A 12,022-nucleotide genomic window follows, 5' to 3' on the forward strand; every position below is an offset into this window, starting at 1 on the left:
GCACACACATAGCAACTCGTGTTGGGGAATATCATTCGATACAATCTGACACCAGTGGCGCACACGCACATATAAATGCAGATACATTAGACAGATGAAATAGTCAAAGTTCACTGTCTGATTGGCAGATGCCCCCTCCACCTCGTTTCTCCCTGTGAGCTTCTCTTTGCAGGAACTGTTGAGTTACTCTATAATTTTGTCAGGTCTCAAACTTACTCTGTAAAGAGCCATGGCATCATCTATATTGTGAATTTGCATCATCAAGCAAACATTTCTGGTTGATATTATTTTTTTCAAAAAGAGTTTAATTCCACATATTGAAAAAGCAGGAGATGAAATGATTGTGGCCATAATAGGTTTCCAGAGTTTTGTTAAGTGTTTCCTGACAGTGTTTCATGGATCCATACCTCACACCATCTTAAAACTCTCATCCTGTCCTATTTCATCATTGTGCTTGACAAGCACTGCTTGTACACCAATCAAGCTCCTCACCCTGCAGGGTTGTTTTTGCTCTGAATGCACAGAATCAATAACAGAGTACATGTCTTTCTTCATTCTTTCAGATGGCTGCAATCAGAAAGAAACTAGTGATAGTCGGTGATGGAGCCTGCGGCAAAACCTGTCTCCTCATAGTGTTCAGCAAAGATCAGTTCCCTGAGGTCTATGTGCCCACTGTGTTTGAAAACTATGTGGCAGATATTGAGGTGGATGGTAAACAGGTAAGCTGTTTATTATAATGTCACATTTCTTTCTTTTTGTCATGAGTCAATTAACACAGCATAGGGTGTGTAGACTGAGCCTCGGACCCTGAAGGTTTGTTTCATAATGTAACCTGAGCAGCACTTGGTTTTTAAGGATGATACTATGTTGGACAGTTAAAAACAAAAAATGCTAACAATATATCAAATGTTAGTAATATGTTTTAAACTAATGCTTGTGCAATGCTTCATCTTTTTTGTCCATGATAAATGAACATAGAGACGCTATTTTTAAATGATAAACTTGTTTGTGAAATTCTGTCATTTCATCTCACTTATCTCTAAACATGTACACTGATACCAACACATCTGGAAGAAGGTAACATTGGGTTGTATATTGGCCTGGCGGATTTGTCCATAGACTTAATTTCCCTTCGGGGATGAATAAAGTAATCTATGAATAAAGTAATCTATCCAGACATATATACACAGTATGTAGAATCCACATTGACCGCTGGATCAAACGTCCACGTTGCCATCCAATTGGGCGAAATATTTTCAAGAAAATGTTTTAAGATTAAAAGTGCCTCTGGATTTTAGTTTAGTTGTATTTCAAAGCTTCTCCCTCACCCAGAATCTGCCTGATGTCTGAATCTGAATACTTTTCCTGATTTTGAGCCATGGCTTTTAAACCTGATAATAAATCACCAGTTTGACATTTTGATGGATTTTTAACAAACTGAACAAAGCTCAATAATAACTTGTTTAACCTGTACATCAACAGAAATGAAAAATTGACTGTTGTGTACTGGAACAATTTTTTGTCAAACAACTGTTCTATCCAACCTTTCTGCTGTTTTCCTGGTTGTCTTTGAATCTATCTCATGTTGTCAGAATCTAGGGCACAAACCTTGTAACTGAGCCCTGTAGCATTTAATTGTGATGCAGATATGGTGGTGTTGTGAAGTATGTAAGCATTAATGTCCTCGACCCCTGTAGGTGGAGCTGGCTCTCTGGGACACAGCAGGACAGGAGGACTATGACCGGCTGAGGCCTCTCTCCTACCCAGACACAGATGTCATCCTCATGTGTTTCTCCATCGACAGCCCCGACAGCCTAGGTGAGATTTCTTTCCTGCCATTGGTTTTGACAAATGTACCATTTGCTCCACATTCAACATGGACACTTTGTGCCCGATGCAGAGAATATTCCAGAGAAGTGGACTCCAGAGGTCAAACACTTCTGTCCCAATGTGCCTATTATTCTGGTGGGAAACAAGAAAGACCTGCGGAATGATGAACACACCCGTCGAGAGTTAGCCAAGATGAAACAGGTGAGTGAGGCCTGTACTTAACTGTGCTCATTCTGCAGCTTATACAAATTCAAACCTATGGGGGTTTGTTTAGACTGAATTTCATTATAATCCCAAAGGTTACTTATCTCAAAATGCATCAAATTGACTGAGTTAATCATGGGAAACTGTTTGTGAAACTGTAAGAGTGAGGAGTCCTCCATATTCTGCACTTTTGGTTCTCACTGCAAAGCTATACAAGATAGTAAATGTTTATCTGCACACTCTAGTAACAATCAGGTTTGACAAGGTGGAATATTCTCACCAGTCCACTTCACTCTGTATATGGATGGTCTCTCCAAACAGGCTGTATGGTGGGGATAGCATTGTTAACCCTTAGGGCACCTTCTGGACATCTTTGGCCATTTAAGTTTTCTTTTTTTGATAATTCTCACTGTGTTAATGCATATGACTCGGGACTTTCAAAAGATGTGTATTTTCTGCAGATTTTAAAATTTGTGTAAAAAAATACAACCTTTTATCACCTTTGTGGCACAAAAAAAAGCCCCATTGGAACCCATTTTAACTGCTTTTTATCTCTTTGCCATGAAACCATAAAATCATGCATTACACATTTTTATTATTTCATTCTGAAGTCCTGGCTTCAAAGTTATATTTTATATATTGACCCATTTTCCATCATTTGGCATAAAGGTAAAATACATAGTATTTCCTGTAGTGGCACTATTTCTGTATAATGGAACCCATAAACCTAATGTATGCAAGTGAAATGATGCTGTGAATATCTGTATGAGTTACAGCATGCTAAGCTTTCACTGTAACTGTGTATGTGTAAGTGTGTTTGTGCATCTGTGTGTTGCTAATCAGCAAAATAATTATGCAAAAATGATGTTAGTGAACATCAGTGACATATGCCAGGCTCTGTTAACCTTCCAAAAATAATGACATTATCATGTAGTCAAGGGAAAATATGACATTTTCTGTGTTTTGTTTTTATATAGTTAGCATAAAAACCGATGGTGTCAAACTGGAGTTGAAATAATAAAAATGAATGAATATTTGGTATTTATGATCAGGGCTGATGTTTAATACAATTAATTCATTAAAAGGGAAAAAAATATTTATATATATGTAAAGTTTATAACAGCATTTTTGGCCACGAAATGATTTAGTTGTCTTGTCTCCTCACAGTGCTGGTTTACAGCAACTGTACAAGCCTATGACATGTTTAAAAAGAGTGTTGGATCCAGAGACTTAATTTTCTCTCATTCTATTGAACAGGCCGAGTCCTAAAGAAAGAACCAAGTGAAATATCTAGGTCACATCATTATGAATGATTTCTGTGATTCTGACGAGGTGCAGCATCGGTGCTGTAAACTCTATGCACAAGCCAACATATTCACTGCATGTATCAGCTGCTAGAAAGATAGAAAGATGTGAAGAGATCAAACCATCAAGTCATCCCATTGAACTTATTTTCTTTTTTGATTTTGCCACACAGGAACCAGTGAAGTCTGATGAGGCGAGGGAAATGGCTAACCGGATCAATGCTTTTGGTTACTTGGAGTGCTCGGCCAAGACGAAGGATGGCGTGAGGGAGGTGTTTGAGATGGCCACCAGGGCAGCACTGCAGGCCAAGAGACGAGGCAAGAAAAGCGGCTGCTGCCTTTTATAGAGTGTCAGGTGACGCAGGATCAGGAGGGAAGGAGGGAAATAAACACGGCTAAGAAAAACATCCCTGTGCCTGTTTCCACCAAGGTAGGCACAGTTGACTGGGGAGTTGTAGGGATGAAACCAGGCTAAAGAAAAAAAGGAAGGTGAAATGCTATGGAAAAGGGGAATACATGTATATACATTTAAGTTCGACATTATAGCTTTTAGCTTTCAAATAGAAATACTGTAATCTCGAGTTTAGGACTCAATAAAGCTGAAATTAAGAGAACATGACGAGAAGGGAACATCTCTCCTGCTCATACTCTTACTCCAGTACAGTAAGCTCCTCTGTGGCTGGTGGTCGAAATCAGACGAATGCCTGCCTAACTAACTGTTGGAAGACTTCCGTGGCTTGCAGTGTGACTGTGCTTGTCTTTCATTCTGTATGTTTTTCACTCTCCTTAAATTCCAAAGTTAGAACTAACAAACTTTTTATGGACTCGCTTTTCTTTTTTATGAACCTGTGATATTTCATACAATTTTCAATTAAAAAGCAGAGTTTAATTGTTTGCAGTTAAGTATAAAAACATAATGAGACCAACGACCATGAGTGTTTTATACCTGCTTGTTAATTAATAAAAGTTGACTGAGTTAACTTGGCCTTAAAGTGACAAAACTCTGTAAAATTCAGAATAGAATTCAAGATCCTGCTCCTCACATTTAAAGCCCTTAACAATCAAGCCCCTTCATATATAAAAGAGTTCATAACACCATATTATCCAAACAGATCACTTCGTTCACAAAACACAGGCTCTCCTGTGGTTCCAAGAGTCTGTAAGAGTGGAACAGGAGGTAGAGCATTCAGCTACCAGGCTCCTCTCCTGTGGAACCAGCTCCCACTCTGGGTTCAGGAAGCAGACACCATCTCTTACAGTTAAACTTAAAACGTTCCTCTTTGATAAAGCCTATAGTTAGTTCTGGATCAGGTGAGTCCTGAACCATCACTTAGTTATGCTGCTATAGGTCTAGACTGCTGGGGGAACTCCCATCATGCACTGAGGACCTCTCCACTTCTCTCTGTCTCTCTGCCCCCCCACGTTCATTCATTTATTTATTTTAATACATGTCAATGACTAGTTCACTTTGTACTCCCATAGTCTCTCTCTCTCTTTCTCTCTCTCATTTCAGATATCTCTGACCCCGGAACCTCAGGACAACAACTTTACCATTATTACTATTATTAATTACAATATCTCAGTAATTAATTATGATATGAATTGTGTCTGTTATCAATAATAATTAAATGTCTTTACACTGTTGTTTACATTTTAACTAGTCAGATCTAATACCTGATGGTGCTCAAGTGTTCCCGGTCTTTTATCGCTGCCGTTATTGCAGTTATTATTATTATTATATTCTCCCCTGCTTTGTAGCATTAAATTGATTCATTTTCAGATCCTCTGTCAGTTGTTTAGAGGATCTTGTTTTTGTGTGTCACATAATTTATCAGGCTCTGTAAATTCATTTTTGGAAGTCTCTATGCCAATCTAACAAATGCAGCAAAAACAAATTTACTAAACAAATCCTTGCATTTTCAATCATGAGGACGTACACACCAGCCAATTAAAAACATATTACTATAATGTCACTGCTGTCCACATTCACATTAAATAGATTATATTTGATCATCAATTATATTGTTTCAAGTCGTGGTGTCATTTCTTCAAAATAAAATAAACTGAGCTGCCAACAGTCAAACCTCAGAAGACAATGCATTTCAAGCAGAGGTTGAATCCTTGCCGAAGGTGGATGAAATGAATTTCGCATCACTTCCTAAAGGCATCTCCAAACAGGACAGAAGTGAGAGAGAGGAGATTCAGTTTAATAATTATTTAATAATAATTAATAACAGTTTAATAATAATAACATTTATTTTATGGATTTTACTCTATTTTATTTTTCACTTGAACACAGAGTTAAAAAGGCAACATTTTTTGGCTGGTATGTATATATGTAATGTATATGTAAAGTACAAGGTGACATATTGCATTTCTTTGTGACACTGTATATTCACAGAATCACTTCCTGTTTATCAATTTGACCTCAAAGCTAAATGTTTTTGTTTTGATGCAGTTTGATGTTTGAATTTCAAAAAGCTGTGAACTATGGCCTGAAGGTTGTGTCAATGGCTTAACAGACCTGAAATAGCTGCAGTGTTATGTATGTAAAAATAACATCATTCAAACCTATTCAAAGCCACACACGTGAACAGTAAATAAGCAAGTTCTGTTTCATCTCATGTAAATATTGAATATAAAATCTTTATGCAGATAAACCAGGTAGGATGAATGAAAACGTAACACTACATCATAGACTGTTAATAAAAAGCTGTGCACACTACGTCCAACACGCAAACGATAAAAAGGCCTGGAGTTTTTCTGTTTCACTACTATTAACATTTGCATTATTCTATGTAACATGTTTACAAACCAAGGTAACAGTTATTTGGGGTATTTTTTCAACAAGGGATTAGTTGGAGATATTGCAGGGAGAAATGGAACAGCCAGGAGCAACCCTAGTGAGCTGTTAGATGAAGAGGTGCAGTCAACAGGCCACACATCTCAGTTTTCTCAGCCAGGCAACCAATTCTTTTCACTTTGTGCGACTATTAACAGACTTGTCAACTTCAACAGGAAATCAGATCACAGTTGCACACATAAATGGTAAATGGTTGTATTTATATAGCGCTTTTCTAGTCTTGAAGACCACTCAAAGCGCTTTACACTACAGTTTTCCATTCACCCATTCACACACACATTCATACAGAAATCTCAGCATGAATAGGAATAAAGTGACCGAAAGCAATGGACCGCTTCTAACGTTCAATCAATCAATGGATGATATTAATTTCCCACCACTACAAAGAGCGATCTATAAACCAGACAGAAGTGAAATTGGGGAGAATAATAAGACAACTACATCTAAAAAGAAGAAGAAGAACATAATAGCAAGAGTTGTATATGGAATTCCCGTCATTAGACCTGAAGTGAAAAGGAAAGTGCAGTCTCCCCGAAAGAGAAAAAAGGGACTTGTATATCACCGTTCATTTCCAGCATGTCAGGAAACAAAGGCAACAAACATGCCTGTCCTGAGGGTGGACTCAGCAGAGATGAATAAGGACGAGATTGTCCTGAGGAAAGAGACAACAAAGACAATTGAAGACCAGACTGTCCTGAGGAAAGAGACAATTGAAGACCAGACTGTCCTGGGGATGGAGGAAGAGGCAAAAGTGTTTCAGCCTCCATCTCCACAGGCAGAGGCATCGACTTCTCAGTCCACAGGAACTCAGTTTGCTGGGACAGCTGATGTTTCTTCACACACAGAGGCATCTGCATTTGAAGTGAAAAGGAAAGTGCAGTCTCCCCCAAAGAAAAAAAAAGGAAGTTGTATATTGCCTTCCATTTCCAGCATGTCAGGAAACAAAGGCAACAAACATGACTGTCCTGAGGGTGGACTCAGCAGAGATGAATAAGGACGAGATTGTCCTGAGTATAAAGTCAGAAGAGATATATGAAGAAAAGATTATCCCTAGGACAGAGTCCGCAGAGACAATTGAAGACCAGACTGTCCTGAGGGAAGAGACAACAAAGACAATTGAAGACCAGACTGTCCTGAGGGAAGAGACAACAAAGACAATTGAAGACCAGACTGTCCTGAGGAAAGAGACAATTGAAGACCAGACTGTCCTGGGGATGGAGGAAGAGACAAAAGTGTTTCAGCCTCCATCTCCACAGGCAGAGGCATCGACTTCTCAGTCCACAGAAACACAGTTTGCTGGGACAGCTGATGTTTCTGCACACACAGAGGCATCTGCATTTGTGTCTGCATCTGAGCCTAAGTTTGAATCTGGCAGTGGGGTTGATTTGACCACACATGCCTACTCTGAACTCTTGAATCAGCTCCTGTATGAGAAGCACATGAAAATGATCGCTCAGTTACATGAAAATGATGACCTCGTCAGAAAGGCAAAGGATATGGAGCGAAAAATTGTATATATTTATGCCACTAAAGTGGGTCTAGGGAAGGAAGTTTCACGACTGAGGATGCTTCAGTCAAGTGGTAGCCAAAAGGTCAGTGACCTTGAGAGAGCTGTCCAAACTGAAAGAGAGAAAACAATGGAGAAAGAGACATGCCTCGCCAGAGAGATTGAGGAAACATCCAAAATCCAAACCTCCCTGGTTCAAGCCCATGACCAACTGGAAAAGTCAAGATGCCTTTGGGAGCATGAGAAGTCCCAAATCTTGGCTACACATAGTCAGGAAACCTCCAGGCTCAAGGCAGCTCTGCTACAGGAACAGGAAGGAGGAAGGAAGGAAAGACACCAGTGGCAGTCGGAAATGTCCACAATTCAGGTGGCTCTCAACACCACTAAGCAAGCTCTGGAGGCAATGGAGGAGGATAAAGTAAAGTGGAGCGAGGAAATGATTAGGAGAATAACAATCCTAGAAGAGATGATAAAGGTGAAAGAGAGCAAATCAAAGAAACCGTCTTTGCTGAGACGATTTTTCCAGCTCTTTAAAAGAACCAGGAAAACAAACACTTGCACTTAATCACTGTTGTGACTATGTACTCATTAAACGTGGCACCATTAAATGGTGTTGTGGCAGTCGACCATGCCACGGGGTACCCACCACGACAGCCAGAGACGAACCAGTCCAACCATTGGGTGCTCAGCAACATCTTTTTATTTAATACAAAGAGAACTGACAGAACACTTAACTTAAAGGGTCCAGCACTTTCTGCTGGACCTTTAGCTTCGCCCAGTCTCTTCCCCAGTGTGTTCCACGAGGCAGCTCTGCTGCTGCCTTTTCAAGCATGAGGATCAATCAGCTAACAGCTCTCACCTGTGCTGACTGATCCTCTGTGGTGCAGGTAACGGTGCTCTCCCAGCCCCTTCACCTCTACATACCCCCACTGTCAGATTCAGGACCGGGAGCTATCCGGCCTGAACTGCTCCCCCCCTTCCATCCGCCCAGGGGAGGAACCCACCCCACCAAAGGAGGCGCTCCGGGCGTCGAGCAGGTGGGCATCGCGGGATGCGGCGTCTCTCTGGCGGCCTGGAAGGTGGGCGCCGCCGCACAGGCACCTTGGACCCCGGAACAGGAGTGCGCCGCCGTCTGGGGGACCAATCCATAGAAGCAGGGTCGGCAGGCGTCGGCCTTTGTGTGTGTGGGATTGTGTTTCAGGGTTAAAAAAAAGTGCATCTAAAAAAATGAGTGTAAAAAGAATTTACCCTTGAGGGATCAATAAAGTATCTCTTCTCTTTCTTGACAGTATAGAGGTTGGCAAAATTCACACTTATGCAACATTAATAAAGACGTGTTTTAAAGAAAAACATTTATTATGAAAAAAATAAAAGTATAAACACACAAACTTACAAAAGGTGTACTTACTATATACAGATGTGTGTGTGTGTGTGTGTGTGTGTGTGTGTGTGTGACTGAGATTCAAAATGGCAGCTGGCCACTATGAAGACAAAAGGCCCCCTGGAGTGGTGGGACCATGTGGCTGAGATCACATGTATGTGTTAAGTTTGTGGAGATGAGTGTGTGAGGTGTTGGTGCCAGGTTAAAGAAAGTAGTTAGATGCATGCAAAGAAAATGAAAAGCCTAACAGAACTAACATTAACTTTCAAATAATAAATAACACGTGTTGTGTTGTTGACGTGCTGACGTATTGCGGTGAGCGTATTGTGTCACCTCCTTGTTTTGAACTCTTCTCTTTTTCGTCTCTCCCTATTCTGCTAATATCTGACTCACTGAAGCTAATTTTGAGTCACACTCACAGTTTTACTATTCCTTACACTCACCTCTCCCTCTCTTAGCGACTCATTTTCTAAATCACTGTGATTTACACACTACCCGTGTTAGCTTAGCAACATAGCATTAGCAGCTAACAATGGCTTCTAATAAGTGCTATACAAATGCAGTTATTATTATTATTATTATTATATTCTCCCCTGCTTTGTACCATTAAATGGATTCATTTTCAGATCTTCTGTCAGTTGTTTAGAAGATCTTGTTTCTGTGTGTCACATAATTTATCAGGCTCTGTAAATTCATTTTTGGAAGTCTCTATGCCAATCTAACAAATTGGCCCCCCTCTATGGCCAAATACCAGATGGCCCTGGAATGTCTGGATGTTCTTTATTAAAGTCACTGATAAGATCCAAGTCCATAATAAAACTGTCCGGAACCCACTGGCGTTCTTCAGGTCCATACCCCACCCAGTCCACCAGGAGTTTCCTGCCCTGGCCCCTTTTACGCACCGCCAGCATGGTGTACACCGGCCCTCCATCGACCATACGGGGAGAAGGGGGTGATTTGGTAGCTGGAAACAGAGCACTCTCCTTGACCGGCTTAATTTTGCTGACGTGGAATGTGGGATGTACTCGGAGGGACCGAGGCAGACGAAGACGCACAGCCTCTGGATTGATAATCCTGGTGATGGGGAACGGACCGACGAAGCGTGGAGCCAGTTTGCGCAACTCCACCTGAAGAGGCAGTTCTTTGGCCGCGAGCCAGACTCGCTGGCCAGGCTGGTAGACAGGAGCCGGTCTCCTGCTGCGATCTGCAGCTCTCTTAACTCTGTCCCCTTGACGTATAAGAGTCTGTTGCGCTGCAGCCCAGATAGGGCATGGGCTGATGGGACAGACACCTCAGGTTCGGACTCAGAAAAGATCGGGGGTTGGTAACCAAAAACACACTTAAAAGGGGACATACTGGTGGCTGAGGTGGGAAGGGAATTATGGGCGTACTCGACCCATGTCAGGTCGAGTACGCCCATAATTCGCCCATAACTCCATGACGCGGGGAAAACCCCCGCGTCATGGCACCGATGACACCGATGGTGTTACGCCCCGTTGCCGGGGAAAATATAAAGTAAAAAAGGTGGAAAGAAACTACACAAGCACGACGAGTTAGCAGCCAGTGTGTATTCGTCAGTCAGCCATCCTGCTTCTCCTTCAACACGGGAACAGACATCAACAATCAATCGCCGTGCAGCACATTCGCCACGGACTTAATAAAAGAAAATAAAACACAATTGCAGTTACAGAAATACTTATGCAAGTCATATTTGATCAAAGGTAAGTACAAAGTTGTAAACAAAAATGATATAAAATAAAGTGTTTTATCTATAAGTGCAGTCCTGTCTCTGTTGTTGTTTCAATACCTGCGAGGCAAAAGCAGTTGAACACTGAATAGATGATCGATCATCATTTTAACCTCTTTTAACTCAAGACACTTGAAAACAATTAATTATTATTCTTTTTTAACTCACTCTTTCTAATGAACTGCTATCTTAGCATATGAAAATCATGAACATGAATTATTATTATTTTCATTCATTTTATCCTATTTTAAACACATGAAACATTTTATTATCCGGTATTATAATCATGACAGTCTTTTTAAACACATTTTGCCATTAATTATTATTATTCTACTCAGTCATAAGCTCTTGGTTAACCCATGTTCACTATTACAACCATGACAATGGCACCGATGAGTTTACAGATCTCCTTCCAGAACCGCGAGATAAACTGGGGCCCCCCGATCTGACACGATGTCCTGTCAGAATCTGTGAATCTTAAAAACATTGTTCATCATAATTTCGGCCGTTTCTTTGGCTGAGGGCAATTTGGGCAAAGCTATAAAGTGAACCATTTTAGCGAATGTCTACGACTGTTAAAACCGTGGTGTACAGACAAAGTCCATAGAAATTTCCGCCCACGGCCGGGACGGAATAGGAAGAGGCTGCAACAAGCCTGCACGGGTTCTGGAGGAGTTCTTATTCGTGGCACAGACTGGACACGCCTCAACGTACTCCCGCACTTCCAGCTCCATGGACGGCCACCAGAACCGCTGTGTGATGGCGAATATGGTCGTACGCCCAGATGACAGGTGAGCAGAGACGAGTGAGCCCAGTGAATCACCTGTGGGCGCAGATCAACAGGAACATACAGACGGTTCTCAGGGCACCCACTAGGTGGCGGGGTCTCACCATTCGCTTGCTTCACCTCGGCTTCTATGTGCCAGGATACCAACCCCACCACACGGATAAGTGGAAGGATAGGCTCGGGATCCGTGGCAACAGGCTCGGGGCTGAATAGGCGGGACAGGGCGTCAGGCTTAATGTTTTTGGACCCCGGTCTGTAAGATAAGGAAAAATTTAATCTGTTAAAAAACAATGAACAGCGAGCTTGACGGGAATTTAATCGTTTAGCTCCTTTTATATACTGCAGGTTATCAGTCCAAACCAAGAACGGGTGTTGTGCCCCCTCCAGCCAATGCCGCCA

At 41.4% G+C, this 12,022-nt stretch overlaps 1 protein-coding gene and 1 long non-coding RNA gene across 2 annotated transcripts in view; both read left to right on the forward strand.

Moving 5' to 3' along the window:
• The window catches only part of LOC138410538 (uncharacterized), a 66,180-nt gene extending 62,388 nt beyond the window's left edge, over window positions 1–3,792 (forward strand). The window contains exon 3 of the long non-coding RNA XR_011243246.1: window positions 3,769–3,792. This is a non-coding gene — a long non-coding RNA (uncharacterized lncRNA). The remainder of the gene's footprint in view (window positions 1–3,768) is intronic.
• On the forward strand, window positions 328–4,116 carry LOC138410536 (rho-related GTP-binding protein RhoA-C). Its single transcript, XM_069527030.1, has 4 exons — window positions 328–719; window positions 1,698–1,818; window positions 1,901–2,031; window positions 3,512–4,116. The coding sequence occupies exons 1-4, from the start codon at window positions 564–566 to the stop codon at window positions 3,683–3,685; spliced, it is 582 nt and encodes a 193-aa protein (XP_069383131.1). The 5' UTR covers window positions 328–563; the 3' UTR covers window positions 3,686–4,116.
• The last annotated feature ends 7,906 nt before the right edge of the window (window positions 4,117–12,022 follow it).

Source organism: Paralichthys olivaceus, chromosome 6 (assembly GCF_024713975.1).
Source record: "Paralichthys olivaceus isolate ysfri-2021 chromosome 6, ASM2471397v2, whole genome shotgun sequence".
Lineage (NCBI taxonomy): Eukaryota > Metazoa > Chordata > Actinopteri > Pleuronectiformes > Paralichthyidae > Paralichthys > Paralichthys olivaceus.